The 24,038-nt window shown below is 42.1% G+C and overlaps 1 protein-coding gene and 2 long non-coding RNA genes across 5 annotated transcripts in view; 2 read left to right on the top strand and 1 right to left on the bottom strand.

Moving 5' to 3' along the window:
• GRK3 (G protein-coupled receptor kinase 3) overlaps positions 1-24,038 on the top strand; it is a 76,284-nt gene that overhangs the window by 4,548 nt on the left and 47,698 nt on the right. For both annotated transcript variants that reach the window (XM_055711995.1, XM_055711990.1), the window contains exon 2: positions 12,659-12,735. In XM_055711995.1, coding sequence (XP_055567970.1) covers positions 12,659-12,735 — 77 coding nt within the window. The remainder of the gene's footprint in view (positions 1-12,658; positions 12,736-24,038) is intronic.
• LOC129736201 (uncharacterized) lies at positions 6,639-9,396 on the top strand. The gene is made up of 3 exons (XR_008732471.1): positions 6,639-7,061; positions 7,559-7,604; positions 8,144-9,396. It is a non-coding gene; the product is annotated as an uncharacterized LOC129736201 (long non-coding RNA).
• On the bottom strand, positions 14,917-22,483 carry LOC129736200 (uncharacterized). Of its 2 annotated transcripts, none has more exons than XR_008732470.1 (3): positions 20,008-22,483; positions 15,442-18,856; positions 14,917-15,165 (listed from the first exon to the last, which is right to left on the bottom strand). It is a non-coding gene; the product is annotated as an uncharacterized LOC129736200 (long non-coding RNA). The 2 variants fall into 2 exon arrangements; XR_008732469.1 differs by having other exon boundaries at positions 15,442-18,803.

The following is a 24,038-nucleotide window of genomic DNA, read 5'->3' as shown; positions in this document are numbered from 1 at the left end:
CTATTACGCTCATGTCATCCCTTTTGCATCCTTCTGAGTTCTTCTTTGTCTCTGCTGCTTCAAGCACACCATTCAGTTTTGGGCTTCTGCAGGTGGCACTCAACTCACTGAACATCTCTTGCTCAGTGTCATGGTATGGTAAGCTGCTGCAGCTGGAGAGTGCTGCCAGCTTCCGTCGTTCCCCTGCATGAGTCAAGAGGCACTGCCTGCTTCGGTCTGTGCTGTTTGTTGCCATCAGGTGTACAAAACTCCCCTGAATCCCTCATTAAAACACTCTCTTCTTATGAAGCTTATGAGGTTTGACTGTGATTAATCTGCCAGTGCTGGAGGTGTTGGTGCAGTGTTTGTCGTGTTTACGGATGCTGTGTCCTGTCTGTCTCCCTCTATCTGTTTGCATTTGCTTGTCTCCGATGGCAAGCCTGGGACCTGGAACGCCTTTTTGTGGTGGTGGTCTGCGTCACAGCATAGCAGGGTCTGACAGGGTCTCATCAGTGATGTTAACACCAACCTCCCCTACTTTATATGCAGGTTCTTTAGAGAACATAGTGGCCTCAGGAAGCCTTGTGCTATATTACACTTCTTCCTTGCTATCTGAATGCAGATGGTAGAAATCTTCAAAAGTACTGTTTTCCTGGTTTCAGAAAAAAAGTAGATGAGGATTTTGCAAAGGCTTATGCATTTACTGGGCTTTGCACAGAAATGGTGCTGGTGAGCGCACAATTAAATCAGAGGTGCTATGGAGGGTGAAGGATCTACTGGTTAATTCGGATGAATTTATGTAATGGGAACTTTAGCTCTTGAAGGTGATGGTACGTCGTTGAAGCTTGTTCCATCTGCTTGTAGCAATAATGACTGAATTATTTTAGTAGAACTTCTTAAGCTTGGCTGTCTAAAATTGCGGAACAGTTTAGCTTTTTGTTTGACATTTACTTATTTTTTAGTGTCAAGCAGGATTGTTTCTTGGTATTTTTATACCATTTCCAGGACTTACTAAAAACTGAAATGAAAAATTTGGAGTAAGAAATTAAAACCAACATGCAGGACACTCAGAAATTGTGCGAAATGGTTTCATCGACAGGTAATTTGTGAAACTACAGAAGGCAAAAGGATTCTAAATGAAATGGGTTTATGATCTAATGCATTATTTTGCAGCTATATTATATCTCACAATTTTGACTTGGACATTTAAGGAAAAATAAAGGAGGTAAAGCTTGGTGAGAGCTAAAGATGGCCAAATGTGTGATGTACACCAGGCAGATACTCTGAGAGCTAGGCTAAGTGCTATAGGTGAACCTGAAGTAGGTGTGTTTTGGAGGCAGGCAGTATGGATTTGTACTTTGCAAGGTCAGAGTGTCCCTGTTAAACAGAGCTTCTCATAGTTCACTGGGCACTTTCTTGATGCAGGTAGAAGGCTGTTTGAGCAGATGCATTCCATGTTACTGTACTTCCCATTGCCATCTAGTAGGGGCAGCTAGTATTTCTGAGGTGCTGAATGTCTTCTCATTTCAGTGAGACAGCAGAGCTTTCAAGTGTTAAAAATCCCCACGAGAGTGCTTTTGAGACACTTGAGCATGCCTTTTGCCCAAGCACTAGTGCTGCTCTGCTGCTCAGAAGGGTGTCCAGGGAGCAGTGTGACCACATTGCCCATCATGCTTGTCTTGTGTCCTAGACTATCCCTCTGTTCTTTTATTGCCTTACTTAAAGTGTGAAATTGTTATTGGCAATTATGGTCAAGAATATATATGTTTCAAAAGTTATTTTACATGTTCAGGAACGATGAAGTATGTAGACTGAAGGTTATCTTAAATCTTAATGTTGCTTGGGGGAAAAGGCATTCTTGAATATTCATACGGTAACTGTTTGAGGAGGGGGAAGAAACTTGTTTTTTGTCTGAACTAGCATTGCATGGAAGGAGGAACATTTGTGTTTTATTGTGGAATAGCTTAGTCCTGCTCAGGGTGGGTATAGATGACAGAATAGTTAAATGTTGTTTAGAAACTCAGCCTCCTAACTTTGCTGTCAGTAGAAGCGTGTGGTTGAAGAGGTAGTAAAAAATGGTTTTCTCAAAATAGATGAGTGTACATACAGAAATGTAGGGCTGCTAACAAAGTGTACGTGCGTTTTATCTCAAGTGAGCTTTGTACTATGGCACTTCCTTAGGAAAAATGCATGCTTTAGGGATGGATATGGACTGTCAGTATAGGAGGGCTCCTGCTTGCTGCGGATGCTGCTCTCCACACCAGTTCTCTCACTTGGGAATTCCAGTTGTTACTTGTTGTAACTGCAGTTTCTGATGCCTTAATAAAAGACAGGCTGATAAAGAAGAGCATGGGAAGGTAAAGGGCCTGTTGCAAAGCTTTTGCAGCTTTAATAGACAAGAAATGAGAGTCTGGAAGGAGGGCACTGCTGTTTTCTGTATTGTACAGATTGGAAGGTAAGCCATTTAGAAAATAAGTGATGTACCTATTTCCTGTGCTCACACATAGGACATCTGGCAGATGCAGGAGCTGAAGTAAGATTTTCTGAGCTTCAGCTGAGCTGTGGAGCTGTCTCAGCTCCTCAGCGTACAGTACTTGGAACATCTCTGGGCACAGGAGAGATCTGGCCTTAAGAGCGATGTTCCAATTAATTCTCCTGTGGGGAACCTGTAAGACTGAAGCTTATGTTTTGAAGCATAGACCTTCCCTTGGGTGTCATTACCTTAATTAAGAAAAAAGGTAAATGAGGGTGATCTAGGAAAACAGCAGTGTGCAGCCTTCTGTTTCTATGCTATAAACAGAGGGATATTTCTAAGTGTGTTTTTGGGGGAAAGCTTCTGTAATGTGATGTTGCATTATAGGTGTAATGCATCTGCGTGATCCCATGCGGAGCGGGTGCCCGGTGTGGACGGGCTGCGGGTGCTGCTGGCACCTGCTCCGAGCAGCTGCCAGGGCTGGGTGCACTGGCTGGTGAGGGTTCGGCACACGGAGCGCGCTGGGTGTTTGTGGTGGGAGATAGGTGCAGGCATATTGGCCTTTTCGCTAAAATTAATAAACTTTATATCTGTTACTCCTTTTATAGGTGTGGTGGCTTTTCAGTGCCTGGACCTTCCCATGTGAAATGTTTTCAGCAAAATGCTGGGACTGTAACATCAGGAAATGAGTGTGTGCAGCTCTTAGTTTCTGTTCTGGTGAAATCATGTGGAATGTCCTGGTCTAATCTTCATATCAATAATAGCTTTTCTTTCCTCTTTTGATAGTTAATACAATTAGAAAGAAGCCTATCAGGAGCCGTCAGGTCCAGGTGCATAAACCGAATAACATAACTTAATTGAACTAAATTGATGTAAAAGCAGCAGTTTCTAGATTTAGAAAATGCAGCTGTTTTCCACAGAAAGAGCTTCACCCCATACTTACTAGTTTCTCCAAGGAAATCATTCCAATACTGAATAAACACCTATATAATTATGCCTTCCATAAATAAATAAAAAATTCAGATAGTGTTAGAAGAAACCGCTTCCATATAGAACCCCTCAGTCTCCTTCCAGTGTGCCAGGAATCTGTCCCGTCAGCATGTGTCATGTCCTGTTGAGAAAGGAACTGGGGAAAGGGCAGATTTCTCAGGATCTGATAGAGCTGTGCAGATCAAAGCCTTCATTAAATGCCAACAGAAATTCAGTCTGGCTGATGCTGTGTGTTTGCAACACGCCGCACCAGCCAGGCACTGGCTGCACTCCGACCTTGCTGCAGCGTGGGGGGCTCCGCGGGGATGCACATTGCAGAAGCTCTGTATGGAGCCGGAGCGGATGGCTGCTGTTACCCACGAGGAGTTGCTCCCTGGGCTTAAGGTGCAGGTGAGGAAAGAGCTCCTGGTAGCTTCCATGTTCTCCCAGAAAATTAAAAAGCGGAGGGTTATCCAATAAAATACTCAATGCCTCAAACCTTAGAGGCAGGCAGCTTTCTCCCGAGGGGCTGAGCACAGAACGCAGCCTTGACGTGACGGCCCTGCGGATGCTGCTTGGCTGCTATTCTGTTTGTTCAATTTCTGTCTTGATTTCAGAAGGGAAAGCAAGCTCCATGAAGTACAAGGTTTGGTTAAACTGAACTTTGAAAAGAAGGTAAAACGTGGGTAGGGGTTTTACTCCTGAGCCCATAATTATCTGGTAAAATAAGCCTGGCTGTGCCATGAGCAGAACTGGCTGGGAGGGACTTTGGTTCAGGCGGCTGCAGTTTGCTGGCTACGCCTCGGAGTTTGGGCTGTCCTGGCTTTGATTCTCAGCCCTCGGTGGGCAGTAAGGGTAGCCGAGGTGGTGCCTCTGAGGTGACTTTCCCTTCAGAGCTTTCTCATAATTTGCTGTTTTTCCTAAGTCACTGGCCTGGCTGCCCTATGGCTTCCCCATCCCATTCTGCCCATTTTCACATTTGAGCAATTCTGTAGCTTTGTGCATCATCCTCCACTTAAATTATTTTTACCACCCCACACCCCACCGATTTTCCCAATCTTCTTTCCAGATTGCTCTAATGATTACAGTTACTTTGTTCACATCTCCCTTGCTTCTGGGACCTTAAAATAACTGCTAGATTAAGACATGTAATAAGAAGGGGAAAAAAAATCAATGAAGGCAGTTTTACACTTTTTTTTTTTTTGTTTTGCTGTAGGAGAACTGCTGCTGAAGTGTTTGGGATGCGAGGCTCTGGAGGAATGCTTGCTTGTTCAGAGGGGATTGTTTGCTCTGCGGGAGAAAAAACTAAGGGGAATTTTCTATATTTTTAATTTGTTGTTTAAAAGAGTTCTGAGAAGATTCGATTCTTAGGCCAAATGTTTCTTAATAGTTTTCACTTTTGATTGGTCTTGCATTGTTGAACCTTTTAGATGCACTTTTATAAAGAAAAAAAAAGTTTTGGCTGTGACGGCTGTGTGCCATTCTGCCATTGCTTTCAATTGTGCTTGTTGACCCTGTTGTGCTTTCAGTTCAAAGGCTTTTGGGGCAGGATCTTTGCTCCAATTTTAGCAGCTTTGTGATGGATTTGGGTAGTGCAAATAAACATTGAAGTCTCTGTAAAATTGCATCCTGAGACTATAAATGAATAAATAAATTACAGGCAAATGTAATGTGTTTGGTCAACGTTGGCTGTAGTTCTTGGTAGCTCAGTTAATGTTTATACTTGCATGCTGCTTTCAGAGAAGGTTCTAAACATTTCATAGCTATGGAAAGATTAGAAAAAATTGGCACATCTCCAGTGATTTTGTATTTGTTTTTTTGTGTTTTTTTTTTAAAAAAAGATGATTGGCGAATTACTGTAATTGCAGTAGGAGCGAGGAGATGTGGTTTTGCTCAGATTTCTCCTTCTTTTACTTTCTCAATAGCAGCATTCTGGTGGAAGGGCAAGTCCTTGACATTGCAGTTCAGTGTAATTATTCCAGAAAAATTCATGTACTTAGAAGCTTTTATGTTAGTTTCAGATTTCAGCAATGATAATGCAAATGATCCTGAAGGAACATGAGGATACTGTGTATTTTGAAATCGTAGCTACATAGCTGTTGCTTTTGGCACCCTTGTTGTAAACTTTCTCCATTAATATAATTTGCATAAGTGAAGCTGCTTCGTCTCATCCGCACCGGAGGAGGCTTGCGGGGAAGTGGGAAAGTGTTGCTGAGCTTTAATCCTTCCCATGGCAAATACGGTTCTTGGGTGGAATATGCTATTAATCATTCTTGACAATTATAAGGGCGTTAGTTCACTGCTATGAAGTGACTTGGCAGTGGGCTTAGCATAAACTTTAGAGGGTGCGCAAAGGCAGAAAATGGGGTAGAAATGGGTGAACTTGGGGCAGAAAATGGCAGAGCCCTGTTCTTGTCCTGTGTAACATTGGTGCAAGAATAACTGAGATGTGTTCTGCATGCGCTGTCCGTTGCTGTGCAGGCATGCACACGGACGTGCTGGGAGAGAAATGAAAGTTTGGTGTCGCTCATCGCTGCTTTATTTGTCAGCTGGTGAGACTATGAGTAGAACGAGCATGTGTGCTAATTAATGTAGCACCAATGATCACTTTTATATCTCTGTTACATAATGAAGTCGGTTGGATATTGTGTTGCCATCAGGGGTATTTTAGTAATATTACAGGATGCTAAAAAGTAAAAGAATAAAAGGAACATATTTTTTTCTCAATGTCACTTCATTGTTGTCCAAAAATGTTTTTTCAGTCTTCTGATGATTTGTTTCCTCTTCAAATATGGAATTTTACAAGTAGTAGACCATCTAATCTGATATATTTATCTAATGATCCTTTCTGGCTTTATATGCTGGGAATTTACTTTTCCCCATTAATTGTTCGAACAAAACTTGCAATGTGTATTTTCCAGCATCTGAGAACAAAATAATTTAGAGAAGCATTAACTTCCGCTGAACTTTGAACTGGGTATGAGTTTGAGAGAAAGCAAAGGGAACTGGATTGCATGGTTTATGGTATGTTCACTATTTTTTTACCTCTTATGTAGGAGGGAAGCTAATTCTTTTTGATGGGTTGCATCAGGTGTCTGCGCTTCACTTTCGCCCCCAAAGTGTATCATGAAGCTGATCCAGGGACTGTGATCCAGTGACTCCTTGCAGTTTATGATCTCGTTCGAGGGGAGTTTTCTGTTCAGTTGGAGAGGTACTTCATGCCAGTGATGAACGTACTACAAGAAAATAATATCATCATTAGTAATCAGTCACAGAGGTTTACTCTTTATTTTGAGATGTTTCTTTCCTTCTCCCTGTCGTTTTGTTATGTGACTTGTTTTCTTTCCTACTCTGCAAAACCTCAGTAAAATACTTTAAAGGCAAAGCTATATTACTAATGATGCATTGGCAGTATTATCCTTCATACTTTCAAATTTTCTTCTCATTGGAAATTGGGTCTAAGTGGGCTTGGTTATTTTCTGACTGTGGCAAGCTCAGGTCTTTGTTGGCTTTGTGAGACTTCCCTGTGTGTGCGTGCTGGTGCATTTGTGCAGAGTGAGAAGGCAAAGAAGGAGGGAAAGACGAAAGCTGAAGATCGAAAGGGATGAGAGGACGTGATAAATATGGTGCGGAAAGCCAGGTGAGAAAAGGATGAGAGATGTGAAAATGGGAAATAGGGAGTGATAACAAGAAGGAAGAGGTGAAAGCAGAAGGTGCTGGCGGGTGCGGAAGTGGGATGCTCACAGTGTGGAGGGCAGGAAGGTGGTGGGGGTAGTGCAAAAGGTTGGCAAAGGCAGTGGTAATCTAGTTGCTGAGTATCTGGCATTTTCTTGAAAAAGTGATTATAATTTGAGTAGTGTTTGGGTGTGCCATCAGGAGTTTAGTGTGCTGGGTGCTGGATACATGCATGGCAGGGGGACGATACCTGCCCTGATGACAAAAGGAGAAAAAAAAAAAGAAATACAGCTTTATTTTACAGACTGGGGATCTGAGGCAGATAAAGTTTATGACTTGTCTGAGATGGTACAGGAAATGTTGATAGGGTTAAATACTGAACTCTGTTCTCCTCAGGCCAGTCTCTGTAAAGCTGCCGTTTCATTCTTGTTTTGTTTTTCTGTTCTCCTTTTTCTGTTTCAGCATATAGGTGAATATATTAGTGAGTGTAACTGCATTCTTAATGTAGGTAAGTTTCTTTAATGCTTGCAGTAAGGCAAATAATTTATTTTTTTTTCTAGCTGTGGTGTGCATGTGTGCATCTGTACAATAGATAATATACCACAAATCTGAATTCTTACTGATTTATAAGAAAAATTAATATGCTTTTATGATAAGTAATTAAAACCTCCTTTAAGATGCCACAGTAAGAAGGCCAATAGCAAGCAGCTTCATACAGTAAGAGTATGTATACGTATACATACCATCGCATGTTTCTTTACCCTTTCTATTTCCTAATTGCGAGATGCTTTCAAAAGACCTCCTGCATAATTTAGTATAACAAACCTGTAGGGACAAAATCCATGCATCTTTGAAACTAATAGCAGAAGTTTTAGGAAATGTCAAAATGAATGCTCTTTATTTTACTGTCCTCCATAACTTCTGGTTTCTGCATACATCCGTTGTGGTCGTGCTCCTGGCTGCCTGATGCGCCGGTGGCCATCCTGCAGGCTGTGCGGTTGCAGATGCAGTCATACACCCAGCGGGAGTTTTGTTTTTTTCTGATAGGTATGCTTATCTTGGGACTCGCAGAATATTACTGATCTCTTATAGTGGAGGGAACAGCAGGAGGAATGATTGCTGCCAGCACTGTGCGTGGTTCTGGCTGCAGCCAAGGACAGATCCTGGCTCTGGGGTGGGCTCCCTCCCTAAGGGACCTCCTGGTTTGCTGCTCCTGGTGTGGCTCGCCCGAGAGAGAGGATTGCGGATGAGTGGTGCTCTTGCTGTACACATGTCCTTTCCTGTGTTAAAAGGACATAATGTGTTTTCTCCTTAGTTTTTCAGAAGATGTGTTTTCAAGTAGACATTTTCTGCCTGCACCGACCTTGGCACCGTGACTGTTGTCTGCGTCCTGTCAGGCTGCATGCCTCCATGCATGCTTGTAGACAGTGAGACCTTTTTAATTACAGAAAGTGTTTTAACCTTGAAGGTTGCTTTTTAGTGCGTTTCTTTGATAAGCTCTGAAAGGCCAGGATGCTGGCTATAGTAACTAGAGCTTCAAGATGCATCTTAAAGCACCTTTTAACAGATTCTTCAGCTCACGCTTGTAATAAACCCCTTTGCTGGGGAGGTGGAGGAGCTGGCCTGGTTAGGGCGACCTGTGCTGTTCACAAAGTTTATAGTTTGATGACAATGCAGATAGTCATCTTTCTGCCTGCTTCTGGGCAGGCGGCGTGCTCTGAGCTGCTTCGCAAGCCTGGTGTTTTTGTTCAGCTCTTTCTTTAAGGGCAGTGTCTCCTGTTGGGATGCAAGAGATGAGCCTGCTGAGCGCCCACGGCCGTGCTGCAGCACCCGGCTGCCCACACCCCTCGGCATCAGCATGAAGCGCTACGTGGGTACCATTTGCATTGCCAGGGATCGAGATGCTTCTTTTATTTGCAATAAAAAAACCCCAAAACTCTTCCAGAACTTCTTTACTGTGCCACCTCAATGTTAGTTCTCTCTGACCGACCTTGGCATGGGTGCTGCTGCGTGCCTGGCCCTGGGGCTGGTGCAGTTCGCTTGCCTGCTTGATCAGGGCAAACGGCTGCACCGTGCTCCCAGGTACCCCCTTAAATTTGGTCCCGATTAAACCAGCAAAGAGGTATCTGGAGTCCAAGTTACATTTCTCACAAAATTTTAAGCCTGACTGTTCCCCTACAATATACTTGCCCTGTAATTTCAGTTGACTTGTGATACGCGGACTGCAAACTGTGTGTTTCTGTAATTTTTGTTGTTTGCTATTTTCTTCTCTGAAATAAAAAATATATGGACAAAAAGTATTACAGTCAGATATGCTTTTGTTTCTGAAGTCTCCATGGATTTTGTTTTTAGACAGCTTTTGTTTCTGCTTATTTTGAGTGTTGCTATTAAGGTAGATCAGGCTGTGAACTGAGATGAACTTATGCAAAAAGTCCACTCCTCGCATTAGCGCATTGTTTGCCCTGAAAGCATATTTGGATATGGAAAGCTTTTCAGAAATGGCTACATTTCTGTGAAATGCAGCTTTTAATCCCAGATTGTTTACGTGTAGGCAACTAATGATTCAATATACCAAAGCAGAGAGGGAACCTTCCTTCCTGTTTGTGGAATGTGCTAGGCTCCATTTAAAAATTTTCCATCCTTCTGAAAGCTATGTGGGCTCTGTTTCCTTTGAACTCAGTAGGGTTTCTACCTTTAACTTCTGTGGGAGAGTTAGAAGGTAACTGGGTAATCATAGTTCGCTCCGTGTAATTTTTTCCTATTTATTCATATGGATGAGAGAAATGGTTTTAAAGGGGGTTCAGAAGCTGGAATGCAGTGTGGAGTCCAGTAGCCTGTGATCATTTCACGGATTTGTTCAGACTCTGTAGCTGCAAAAACGTTTTGTTCCTTTGACATGTTATCCATCAGACCAGAAGTACTACATATCGAGGGAGAGGAGGAGAAGTGCTGGAGGGATTTATTCATTACACAATCAGAGTGTTTTCCTTGACATTTCAGTCATACGTTAAATTTTTCATTATCTTTTCCCATTGTCTAGACGAAGATATGTTTATGTAATTTCTTGCAGTGCACTTGTTCGAGCAGAGGAAAGCTTTCTTGATGTCATTATTATTAAAGAGGCTTATTATGTTACTAATGGTCTAGCGGTCAGTGGGAATGGGACTTTGCTGAAGAGTGCTTTGCATGCAGGCGCTGCGATGGGCTCGGGTCAGCCCGGAGGCTGAGGAGAGGGAAGGCTGTGGTTGCTGTTGATGCACAACATCTTCATTTATAAGTGGGTGTTCCTGTAAGCGTGGAGAGACAAGGGGAAGCTCTGGCTGGGAGAAGAGGGATGCAGAGGGAAGGAGCCCGTGGGCGGGTGGAGCTGCAGGGCTCTCCTAAGCCTCCAGCCCTAGACTTGGGCTGAGGGCTGCTGCCTGCCTCCGGCCACCCCCTGGTCCTGCCAGCCCCCCAGGGCAGCGGGGGGACCCTGGTCCTGCCAGCCCCCCACCCCGCTCCGCAGCCCAGGGCAGCGGGGGGAGCTGTGTGGCTCTTCCAGCCCCTGCTCACCAGGACGGGATGGCAGCAGTACAGCTGGAGGTGTTTTGCCATCAAGGTGCTAACCTGTTATGGGTTCAGGAGAAGAATTAAGTTTTATGGTCACCACCTTGAATGTGTTAAGCTAGGATGTGTATTTTTAAATATCTACCAATAGAACAGGCAGCCCAATTCGGCAATTCTACCGATTAAGTGATAAATTTTATTTTACTACCTTGCTTTTCCCAAGTACAGAACTTGATCTCTAGATAGTGCCTCCTCTTTGTCTGAAATCAGTATTTCCTTTAGGTTGTTAAAATGTGCAGAGAGTAGACCTAGTTTTTAATGAACAAGTAAAAAGACTAAAAAGTTTGCACTGAATAATTTATAATCTCAACCTGATTAACAATGTTTAGCCCTCCCAATTCTTGTTTAACTTGATGTGAATGCTCGCCTCCACAGTTCTCGCTTTGTATCATGGTGTTCGTAGATCTGTGTTCCATGTGGGGCTTTGGGATCTACATAAAAACTATCAACAGAATAATTTCATAGGTGGGGGTTTAGGGCCTTTGAGGTAATTTCTTGGCTTTTATTACAGACTTTTTTTTTTTCTGGTCAAGTATTCAGACTTCGTCTCACGTCCTCATTTGAGGAGGAGCACAAATACTTTCCTCCCTCAAAGACGATGAAAGGGATGATTATTAACGTGTGAGGTTTTTTGGAAGCTTACCTGCTCAGTTTTTTCCTGACAAAGTAGTTCAGAGTTCACATTTTAAAAGGGTTTAGGTGCTCAGTCTTACTTCTGCAGAAATATGAGTGATACTTAACAGTCTTGTTTAAGGCATGGGTACTTCCTACAGGGTATTTATGGTTATTTTTATAAAAATAAAGAATAGATATGAAAATTACCAATTTAAAAATTGGAAACAGAAAAGTGGAATTTTGACTTAGTACTATAGGAATATAGTTGTTTTACCAAGGCACAGTACTGCTGGGCAACATTGATTTAAAAATCTGTGTACTTGTAGTGTTGCCCTTATGAAATTTTTATAGGCATTATATTAAAATGCATATTGAGGTTACTTTCATTGACAAATAAAGGAAATCTTTGTTAACGTGCTTTAAATGAGTGATTGTGACATTATAAATTAGGCAAAGTAGATGTTAAGTGCGCTGCAGCCAAGCTGGGGGCCTAATGGAGCTTCTGTTGGCTCACTTTCTAAATGGAACGTGGCAATTGCAGTGTTAACAGCCCAATGTAGTGTTGATCAACTTGCACATTTATTTTACATTGTGCAAACTAAAACCTGGTGCGAGAGTAAAGAAATGAAGCGATGACCAGAACGTGCCATGGGAAGTGCTGGGACCTGTATTCCTTGTGTGCTTCTGCCTGCAGCCTCCGCTTTTAAGGAGAAACACCCCCTGTTTGGTGCTGCAGCAGCAGTCGCCCCATACTACCCTTCCATTCAACCCAGGAATATCTAACTGGGATAAAAACCCAGCTGGGCAAACCCGGGGAAAGGCTGGGAGCTCTCCTTTTGTGCTCTTGCTTCTGTAGTGGATACAGCAAAGGGAACTGTGTGCAGTCACTGGTGTTATGGGGTTTTTTTCCAGTTTATGGTCAGTTGTGGCATTCTCAAACCTTATTACTTAAGTATAGATTATATACTTAAGCATATAGATAGATAGATAGTATAATGTCATCCTGCCAGCACTGCCAAGCCCATGACTAAAACATGTCCCTGAGCGCCCCATCTACATGTCTTTTAAATACCGCCAGGGATGGTGACTCCACCTGTGTTTGTGACTTGATGACAGGCTTGCTGGCCGTTAATGGCTGTAGCCCTCTGGACTCTCATGGTCTTTAGATGGAGCAGCAGAATGCCTGTTGTGCTATGAGTTGATGCGATAGGTAGGCAGTTACCACATGAGTCTTTCACACTGTTTGTTCATTTTAGTAATCCTTGTCTCTAAAGGTCTGGTTTAAAATAAGCAGTTTAAGTAACTTTTTTTTCTTTTTTCTTTTTTCTTTTTTTCTTTCAGTATACGCAGTGTTATGCAGAAATACCTTGAGGAAAGGGGTGAATTAACCTTTGACAAGATCTTTCATCAGAAAATTGGTAAGTCCTATTTCAATAAAATGTTACTCGTGTAAATATTTTTAAGGTTGGCCTGCCTGCCACTTCTCTGTAATGATTGCTGAGAAATCGGTGTTGTAGATGTTCTGAAGAACACTGGAGTATGGACAGGACTTAGTAAAACAAAGGTCTTCAATAAAATGAAATGTTGTGAAAGAGAGGAAGATGAAGCAAGGCAATCTGTCAACTTCATTTTCTGGAAAACTACTGTTTCCAAGTAATTTAATTATTTTCTCATCGAGGATAAAATTATATTACTTGGTATGGGCTTGTCAACAGTATAATGTGTCACATCAGTTAAACTTTTTTTTTTTCCTCTGCAGGGGTAATAAGCTTTGTTGGTAAGGGAGCAGTAGTAAAAATACCATACGTGTTGTCTTGACTGTCTGACATCATGTTCTTGCTCGCAACACAGGGGGATGTGGCCTGGGTGAAACTGCTGCATGTGGGGGGGTGAAACTGTTGGGGAAAATTGACTTGAGGAATCAGTGCTTCCTTGTCAACATGGAAGGATGTATCCAGGGAGTTTGCATAAGAGCATCAAAGATCAGTTACTGTGCAGCATTTTAGTTAACAGTGTGAGTGCTGGGATGAAGAACCTCTGTATTCTGCTTGTGTGCTGTAACCACACTGAGAACAAGGACAGAATTACAAGAAATCTCCATAAACTAGAGGAGGGGGGGACACATGCAGTGCTTCTTGGTTAAACCCAGCAGCATCCTCTACACTTGTGCTGCAGGACAAATTACACAAATACAGGCTGGAGAACCACTGATCAGGTAGATGTTTTTAATTGACTTGGCTGTTACAGTGAGCCGTAGGTTATTGTCTCAGCTAGATCACACAACTAATATGAAATCAGGATTGTAGCCAGTGAGGCATGTGCAGTAATCCTCTTTTGGCAGAATATTATGTCCATCCTGGCACCGAACTACAAAATATACATGGACCTACTGGAAAGAGTCTGGGAAAGAGCAGTGTGAGTGAGCAGCCCTGAGCCGTCTGCTAAATATGACCTACAAGGAAGTATTGAAATAGGGTACTATGTAGGCCATGAAAGAGAGAAGTAAGGTTCAACAGTCTTCAAAACCAGAAAAGCTGTTTGAGAAATGTGAGGTTAGTCAATTTTCCAAAGGCTTAGCGTGTGAATTAAAAAAAATTTGGATATGAATAAAATGATTTTTGGAGTAGGACAGGTAGTAAAGCAGGGGAATGGATTTCATGAGGGGGTTTGCATGTGTCTGTTAGGGTAGTATGGCTGCTCTTGTCTTGTGAAATGGGGACAAAACCATAAAACGGGCTGGCAGTACTTGGGGAGATTAATGGATCTGTTCCTGTCTGAAATACACTGAGACTGTAATTAATTGTGGAAGCAAATGCCCACGAACAAAGTGCTGCTGCACGTCGTTTCCCAGGGAAGGTGGTGCAATGGGGCATCTTTGGGCTGCTCGAGCTTTAGCTGGTCTCCATGGTTGGAGCAGGAATGTCTTCTCCCTTCCTGGTTGCCTGGAAATGTGTGGCTCAGCAGGTAGGAGAATATTCTGGAGTGGGAGTTTTAAGTATTGCCAGATTAAAATAAATAGTGTTCTTGTATAGTATCACAGATTGCCATTAATGGATTTCATAGCTTCATACAAAGAGGGTTGTGGAAACACCAGTCTAACATATGTGTTCATAGAAGTCCCATGGAGCTTTCCATTGTATTGCAGTAATTGAAGTGTAGTCTGTATATGTGTGCATAAAAACTATGACTTTTTGTTCTGGTCAAAAATTTTATACTGTAAATGCATAGATACCTCATTTGCTTGTACTGACATCTCTCAGTGTGTGCTTCAGTTTAGATGTCTGTGCTGAATCATTAATATTTTGCTGTAGCATGGTAGTTGCAAAATAAGTGGAGTTTTAAGGACCAAGCACAGGATGACTTTAACTGTTTGATTCTGTTTGGTGGCAATGAAATTAAGAAGTCTCTTCCTCCCTTCCCCCCCACCCCCCCACCAAAAAAAAAGTCAAACAGAACACTTATATATAATGGATAGTTCTGTTTTTATAATTGAATACTTTTCATTAATAGTCAGTTCAAAAGAACAGTGAAGAATGTTGCAGTTATTTTGGTAAGTTATAGCAATTATAGTTGGAAGGATTGTATGGGTTTTTTTCTACACCCCCCCCCCCCCCCCCCCCCCCATGCTGGTAGCTGTTGAACCTGGAATTTTAGAGTCCAAAGTTTCATTAGCATATTTGTTTCTCACTTACATCTTGAGATGCATAGTTCATAGATGTGCAGAGAGTTTTTCTCCTCTTTTCCCCTTGGTACAGTCATAGCAGTACTTGCCCTCTGTTACCTGGAAATGAGGAGGGCTTCTGTGACCACTTTGCTGGAATTTCAGTTACTTCTGAAGCTGGTTTCTTCTGAAGTAGGATTTAGAATGGAAGAAAAAAAAAGATTAAAGATAAACATGACTTTTTAACAGAAGACGTTGCATTGCACTTGAAAATATTGTATTTCCTTACTGTGGTTGTTTATTTAAATTTTATTGCATTTTCTAGCTTGTTCTTTGCCATTAAATTAGTTCTGTTTCCAGACATTAGCATAATTGCTTGTGGTAAAGTACCTTCAGTTTTAGGCGAGCATTATGCAAAAGGCTGTGAAAATAAATATGGTGAGGTAATTAAAAGTCTAATCACCTTTTTACTCTTGTTGTCGTATCTTTCTGTGGTGGGGATGTGGAGAGACTGCAGCTAATGCTGGTCTGGGGTGGATGCCCCGCAGGAGGCAGCCCCTGCTCGAAGGAGTTCAGGTCGATCTGAGTCAAACGAGTCTCTGATCATGAGCTGTAATTCTGCTGGTTCATCCCCTTGCTGCTGGCTCTTCTTCTGCCTTTATTTTCTCAGTTAAAGAGCCATCTAGTATATGGTGCTTTATACTTATATACTAACTATAAAACTTCATCAGGCTACATATTTTTTCCTTTGGCAAGCGATGTAGATGAGGACTGTTAAGCTTTTTTTCTTTTTTTTTTTTTTCCCCGAGACCACAGTTCGTTCTTACAGCTCCAAGTAATATTTTTTCTGTTTTTGAATATCCTTCTTTCAAATGTAAAAAACAGGGCTTTGATCAGCTGTCTGATACAAGTCTTTCTGATGTCATGTATGGAGTCCTTCCTGTTGGATGTTTTCCTATGTGTATTCTAATTATGGTGCAGGTCTTACCAGCTGCAAGTGTTTATCCTTAATGAGCCCTTAAATCCTTTTAGGATCAGTGCTTTCCAGGTCCCACTATAAAAGATTGGCCCAAATTCCCTCCCTGCCACTCACCCCAGGTGTGCAACTGCAGGGAATCGCATGGGCAGTTTGGGCTTGGAAACCAAAACCTTTGCTCTGCCCTTTAAGATCAGAATCGGAGCAGGAAGCTCCATCAGCGAGTGGTGTGGCAGCAGCCTTTCCAGGGATAAAAATGACCTGGAGGCTTCATAAGATTTGCATAAACAAGTATCTGTCCTCTGTTTAAATCTTTTTCTTCATGAAGGCAAATAGGTTCCTCACATTTCTTGAAGATGGCATGACTGCAGGAGTGATGCTTCACGATGATCTTGAACTCTCGAAGAATCGCCTAATGAGTCAGAGGACATGAAGATAATAGAGCCACACAGAAAAATGCTCTGGCAGTGCTTAATAGCCCAGCAGCCGGCTGTTCCTGCAGAAGCTGCTTCCTCCACAGCAGAAGCTTTATGGGGAAGTACAGCATGTCTCAAAGCGGAGTGCATAACCACCTTTAGCTGGTTTTCTTTTTACCACATCCTGTTTGCTACAACACCAGATTATCTGTTTGCTTTAGAAAAAGAGACGTTTTCTGGTATCCCAGTATCTCTAACTCACACATGGAATCCACTCTGCTTCATGACTGTGTTAAAATTGCACATGAGGTTCTTCTTGTGGTCCCCTGCACGTTTAAAAATGCTGCTTTCCGAGGGCAGTTTTGAAATGAACTCTGGTGTGCCTAGCTCTTGGGTGGATTGGGGTCTGCTGTGGCCAGTGTCACTGTCAAGTGTTAAAGGGAGTGAATTAGGTCATAATACCACTTAGAAAAGGATTATCATGGTTATTAAAGTTAAATGCTTCTGAGCAAAGTTTTTGTGAGTTACGGTTGAGTGACTCTGATGCCTGAGACTGGACTTTCTGACAAATTGAATCTACCTGTAGGCAGGGAATAAAGTTGGTGTAGAACTTCAGTGGTATGATGGTAGAGCATCCTGCAGCTTCAGGTCCTGGCTTAGGTTCAGCCTTGGCTTCTCTGGTGACTGTATGGAAGCTGGTGGGACATGGCAGTTTGTCTACACCCTTCTCTGTTTCTCATCTGTTGCACAGAGCCATTGGGTTTGGGTCTTGGGGAAAGATGAGAACAGAACATGTTTTAGCTGTTTCAGCAGCTGGTCATACCGCAATATAAAATTTTCACCTTGCTTAGTAAGTAACTTCTTTTTTTCTTCTGTTCTCCCCAAAGTTGGATCTAATTTCTGTTTTATTTTCTTGAATATAACACTTCAAAAAAGAACCAATTAAAAAAACTTGTAGTTGACGTAACAAGTTACAAACATTTTTTTTTTTTTTTCCCTATTTACCATCCGCTTTTGTGTAGTGAGGAATGATCTTTCTTGGGCAATTCATTTAACTGTCTTTCATATCCTCTTAAATCAGCAGGCTCCAAGTTGGAGGTCTTCCCAGCCGGGGTGAGCATTTTGCCATCTGTATCAGTGCTTCTTCCTACACACGCCTGTCTTGTGAGGGCCTCTCTCGCTTCTTACCCGCTCCCTTTACACTGCTACAGCTAAGTATAGCTAATGTATATTCTGGTAGCTTTTTAGCCGAGTTTCCAGAGCAGATGAACGTTTGGTCTGTTTTGTAGTTCCTTCTGCACAGACAGCCTGCGACTGTGGGGAGGGACTTTTCTGCATGCCCTCTGCAGTTAGAGGGAAACGTGCTCTTGACCGTTCTGGCTGCTGTTTCCTCCAGTTTTGTCAGTGACAACTTTCTGTTGAAAAAAAAAAAACCCAACCACCAACCCCAAACTAGGGTGAGAACAGCTAAAGTGTTTTTTTGGGGGTTTTTTTAGGGCAATGAATCATGTTTTCTGTTGCTTGTTTCTCTAGTTATGGACACAGCATATTTCATTATTTCAGAATTTTGATGCTAATCATTAGATGGATCTTGAGTTAAATTCTGTTGTGAAAAACATTCTCGCTCTTCCTCTTTCTGTTGCCAATGTGGTAGCACTGCGCTCCCCGAGATATCTAAAAATAACAGGCTGGGAAAAGTACCTCCCTAGAGCATTATTTAAGCTATTGTTTAATTTAAGCATAAGATCTATGTGCCATTGGCATTTTGAACTAATTAAGTAGTCCTCTGAGGAAATAACAATGAAAGCAATAAAACTTGGTTGGGAATAAAGAAAAGCACCTGAGTTTTTGGCTGTTAAATGAGCAGGGGATGACAAAAGTATTAGCAGATCTTGCTCCTAGTCGCTTCTAGCCACTGGTGGTGACTCTGGAGCTGCGGGCCAGCCTGCACCGTCGGGGAGGGGGGATCATGCCAGTGGCGTGTTCCCAGCGGTGGTCCAGTGGTGGTGGTCCCAGCGCAGGGCTGACTCCCCCAGCGTGTTGGGGAGCCGATGGGTGCGAGTCCCTGCAGGGGTGGGTCAAGGTCCTCTGTCCTTCTGGGGAGAGGCAGCGATGAGTAGGGGGGCTGCACAAAACCCCATGCTATGTGTCTTTATAAATGGAGAGTATTTTTAGAGCTGAAGTCACCCAGGGGCATACGTTAGCTACTGATCTAAAACTTGAATGATTGAAACTGTCACAGCCTTGGACTTCTTAACAGTATTCATGAGAATTGTAGCACTGCGATGATTTTACTCTGTTCTGGTATATTGATGTTAAATAATGTGCAGCTGTGAAATAGGGAAAATAGTTAATTGCTTGGCAGGTTTTCTGTAGAAGCATGAAGGCGGGTTGGTTGTTCAAGTGGTTTTATTCTGGGGTTCCGTTTCTGACCTGGGGAAGACAGCCACCACACAGAAGTAGACACCATCAAAATTGGGAAGTAACTGTATGAACAAAAAAATATATTGAAAATACCATTTGAAGATTGATCTTATTTCTCATGTTACTTCTTATTTTCAATTGAAGTTTAAACTAAAACGGACTGTGGATAGTCTGCAGAAGGCTTTTATGAATCTATCGGAGCCATGCCTTCCTTGCACATTTCATATGATCAGTTAAAAACAACACAAAAACCAAACCACAAGTAGATGTTGGAAACTGTGTGATTGTAAACCGAAACGGAAACTATTGAAGTAAGACCTTTCACAGGGGAGCTGTTCCTCTACAGCAATTCTCCACTTGTACCAAACTGGGGTGTGGACAGCAAAAGAGAGAAAACATGCACTCTTCTTATAAAACCCAGTCTGTTTTGCTATATGCAATATTTTTTTGCTGATTTAGTGTTTGGATTACGATCTAGTTTTTATGTCCTAATTTAAATGTTACTGGAGATTACATTTCTTTCAACATACTTTAATTTTGTGGTAAAATAAAAGTGATACTTGCATGAATTACACTGAAGATCATTTAGAGGGGTGTTGATGAAGCTTCCTCCTGTTGATGTTATGTGCGTTTTACCTGCAGGCAGTTTTAAGGAGGTATCTGTCTTGTGTGTCAGGGACAAACAGTATTCAAAGTCACTATAAAAAATGTATGTATTCATTTTGGGTTTTCTTCTTATCATAAATAATTGAGTGTTTCTTTGTTGGGATGCAGCCTGATATGCTCCCATGCCTGCCTTTGTGGAGGGGTTGAAGATACTCAGTTGTGTGATTTCCCAGTGGAGTTGCAGATTTAAGTCTGAGCTTTAAAATAAGAAAAATATATATCCTGTCATCTGAAATGTCACACAATGGATAATGCACGCATGCTCATATATATTAGCATTTATATACAGTATTGTTCTTGGAAGACTTAAGCCATGGGGGGAAATAGTGTTTATCTCAGCAGAGCAGTGTAATTATCCAGTTTTTGGGGAAGATTATTGAGAATTCCAGGCAGACTAGAAATTCTGAACTCCAGAAGTAGTAGTATAGGAGAGGAGATAAGCAAGATAAATAACGAATATAACATATAGAGGTAACATATTATAAATTATTTGAACGAAATTGCAGTTGGATGTTTCCCGGGTTAAGTTTTCAGCAAGTATACATACCAGACAGTAAACTCTGAGCTGCTCGTACAAAGCCTGCAGTGACTTTGTTGTGCACATTCCATAGGTTGGTTTGTTTTTCCCCAGGAAGCATGTCCGTAAACTCATTCCTTTCAGATGAGCTGAGCTCGCAGTGATTTGTTCGGTCATCCTGCAGCCGCACACCTGAGGCTTCGCAGCACTCTCCTGCAGCGGCCAGATGGCATCTGCCTGCTGGTGTGGCCAGGGGAGCCAAGGATGAGGAGAAGAGGGCAGCCGGCCTCAGGCTCTCTGCATGGGTACTGGCGAGGGATGGCACGTCCAGCACACCGCTGGGCTGCATGGCCTCCCGGTCTTTGTGCAGCTGGGGCAGAGGATTGCTGGGCTCCACAGTTAGGTCCTGCTGCTGGGTGGGACCTTTGTGGCTTGCCAGGTCTACTACCCGATTGCAAGAAGGGGTTGCAAAGACCAGTTTGGAAGGCTTTGCACTAAAATGTTCTAAACCCATCCTTAATACAGTGCAAAGTGACTTCCACATCGAAGATAGTGTTTTCTATCTGCTTGTGCTCGCTTGAGCTTTCTTAACTCATTCTGATGGAGTGTTCTACCTGTGTATAAAATAAACAGCAATGGCCTCTGATCTTCATTGCCCCCTCCTGCCCCCCAGCACTTTCTCCGTCAGTCCAAAGCAGTTGCACTCCCATGGAGTCTTTATCGATGTGTCTTGAAACAATTCACAGACTAATTAATTCTCTGAACACCACTGTGAAATAGGTAAATATTAGTTTTCCATGTCTGTAATGTGGCATAATAATGACTTTAATGAGATTTACCTGCATAGCTCTGTACTACTAATAAAGCAAATTCGCTGGTCCTGCCAGTGCTACTCATTCATCTCAGTGGGATAACTCATTAGTAACAGGAGAAAAGCTCAGAAACCAGGAGAAGCGTTAAGTAGTCTCTAAATTACTGAAGCTGTTAAGTCTTCTAACTTTCAGCAGCGCTTTCAAGAGAGCGAGCAGCTACAAAGTTGCAGAGCAGAGATGCTGGAGAGCTCTGGCTATGGGTTACCTCGTAAATTCATCTGCAGAGCAGAGAACCAACATAGGTATTTACTATAAGCCTTTCAGATGCTTTTCTGTTCTGTACCAGTGTCTGTCCTGTAAAAGAATGATGCATAATACGACCTGCAAACCTGCCTGGGAATTGGTCTGGATTTGCAAGGTTCTTGCAGTAGAACATGACTTGGTGCACTGTCGGGAGGTGAGTAATGTACACCACCAGACCTCCGAAATCTTCAGACTCTGGAGGGGAACAGAGCAGTAACCTTATAGGGTAGTTGCTTCTCTCTTTCCTGGCCTCTTTCCACTGACAGCATTACATCCCGTCAGGGCCTCTATAATATTCTGCCCTCAGATGCGTGCATGTCTCTGGTGGTTGGATAGGTAGGTTCAGAAATATGCAAAACAGTTTCTTGATGTTTCTAGCTACTTCTGTCAACAATTTCTTTGATTAAAAGGGGAAAGAGTATGAAGAGAAGTAGAACCATCTGTTTCTGAACCTCCAGCTCTCAGCAGCTTTCTTCTTAGAGCACACAGAATGAACTAGCGGAAGGCTTTAAAAATCACGTAGGAGAATAATCTGTGCTCTGCCACTGTTGTGTTCGTGGTTTTGCTCCTCTCTACTTAAGTGCTGTGTGTATTTACTAACTGAATACTACTGGTATTTGTGTGTTGATTTTAAGCACAGTATAACAGGCTTCCTACATGCTGTTGCAGAACAGTTTGATTCTTTACAGTGGTTAAAATACTGAGCAGTACTTGCGAAGGTGAGTACTGGCATCAGAGACTTGAGAATACTCTTCTGTTGTGAAATTATTCCTGTCTTTGCTAAATAATCCTGTCACCTCGCTCTCCCCCAAGAAAAAGCGCACACAGACCTCAAACCTTTCTAAGAAGTAGAAATACACCTCCCAGTGTACTTTGTGTGTTAAATCATTCATAACAGTGCATGGTTCATAGCATAGAGCATTGCAGAAGAAATGGTGTGCTTTTCAGTAACAAAGGGATACTGGCTTGCATTATTCAAGTAATTTTAAAAAGTTGTATAATGGAAAACTACTGATTGAGAAAGTAACAACTGTTACTGCCTTCACAGGGACTGAATATTCTGTGACATGGGGAAAGAGCTGATACCACAAACAACCATCATGATTGTTAAGCTGCTAATACTTGTTAGCTTGCTAATAGCTTGCTAGTAGCTGCTAATGCCACTTGCAAAGGGGGTGGGAGTTTCTTGTATTTCCAAGTGAAAAAAGAACAGAACCTCAAGTGCTAAGTTTTTCTTGATGAGCTTTAGTGAAGGAATTTAATCACATTCTTCGTAGTAACTGATTGAAATCAAACCCTTCAATTCTGTGTATAGTTGTCTGTTAAAAATTAGAATATTTTTACATATCTTTGTTTAGTGATATTAGTCTTCCATCTTTTAGAGGTAGTTTTTCATATGTACAACCCTGTGTTTTCTTTCACCTTTGATATATCCAATGCCTTTGATACCTGACTTTAGTTGACTGAAATTCTACACGTTAAGGAAGACCAGAGCATGAAAGATCGGTACCAAGTGTGGTTGAGATGTAAGGTTCTTTTTTTTTTTTTTTTTTTTTTCCCCCATGGCTTAAAAAAATAATTTATTGCATGTTCAATATTCAGAGGTACATTTCATGAAGATATTAAGATGATATGTGGTGGGTTGGTTGTTGTTTGGTTTTTTTGAGACAAAGATCCAGTGGCAGTTGCGGTGGGTGAAGTGCAGACATCTCTATTATTTTTTTTTTAATGATTTACAGCCGCATGTTAAAAATAGAGCACGTTCTTCTTTTCATTAGAAATCCTTTTATCATTTGAATTGGTGGGGCACTGCTTGACATCTTGACAGCTGCGGGTCCTACCCTTTGAAAGCACTGTACTCCTGGCTGCTGTCAGAGGACTGGAAGGGTGTTTACTGCAAATGCAGGCTCTCTAATCCACCTCAAGTGTTTTGCTCCAAACTGATGTTATGGACTTGAAGCAGAATAATAATTGAACGCTCTCAGTAAGTTGGTATATTGGTTTATTAGCTGCTTAAGATCCTCTACCTTGTAAGGCTGATCGAGGTTTGGCAGTCTGTGACTGCGCCGGTGTGTCCCAGGTGCGTGTGTGGCAGGAGCAGTACAGCATCTCTGCTGCTGTGGCTGCAAGAGTCTGAGCCGCATGCAGGTCTGGCATTCGGGAAGGTGGCTGACCAATTTTTAACAAGGGTTAGTGATTTCACTGGGTGAAAAGCTATTGGAAAATATGCCTGGAAATACAGATTTTCTTTGAAGACACTTGAAACCTTTTAGCCAAAGTTTGTTTTCACATTATTATTTATAGACATCGTTAAACAAGCTACCTGGCAACTTACAGACTAATTTTGAGCTCAGTTTGATTCTCTTCTAGGGAAACTGTTCTGCACTTTTCACCATCATATGGCAAGTCCTGTCTTGTAAAATATAATTTGTTCTTTTACCCTGCTTTTTATGCACAGAGATGTGTTTTAATTTGTTATGATGTGTTATTTTTAATGAACAGTGAATGTACATTAGGCTCTATTAGGAAAAATAGGTTAAGGACAAATAGCTCATAATTGGAAAGAAAAGTAGTGAAATCTGTGGTGCCTTCTGGGCTGTGAGGATTTTTGTGGCTTTGTACCCAGCCAAAGCTGTGATTCCTACGCAGCTGAGTTTTCCCTGGAAGTCTCTTTGTTCCTGAAGGAGGAGATTGGTGGTTCTTTCAATTCTGGAGCTTTTAGGTGGTCTTATTACCCTGTGCTATGGCAACTGAACATGTATACCATATAGAACGAGATTTTGAACTTGACTGGCTATTCTGTGACAGCTGCAGGCTGGTTCGAATTACCATTTTCATATGGTTTAATGATAGACTTCTACCCCTAACTTTATGTGTCTATGACCCAGGTCTGTTACTGGTACCAGTGGTGGGCTCATTCCTTGAGACAAATAAAATAAAGTGGGA

This window comes from Falco cherrug, chromosome 1 (assembly GCF_023634085.1).
Source record: "Falco cherrug isolate bFalChe1 chromosome 1, bFalChe1.pri, whole genome shotgun sequence".
Taxonomy (NCBI): Eukaryota; Metazoa; Chordata; class Aves; order Falconiformes; family Falconidae; genus Falco; species Falco cherrug.
This window is presented reverse-complemented; position numbering and strand designations above follow the sequence as displayed.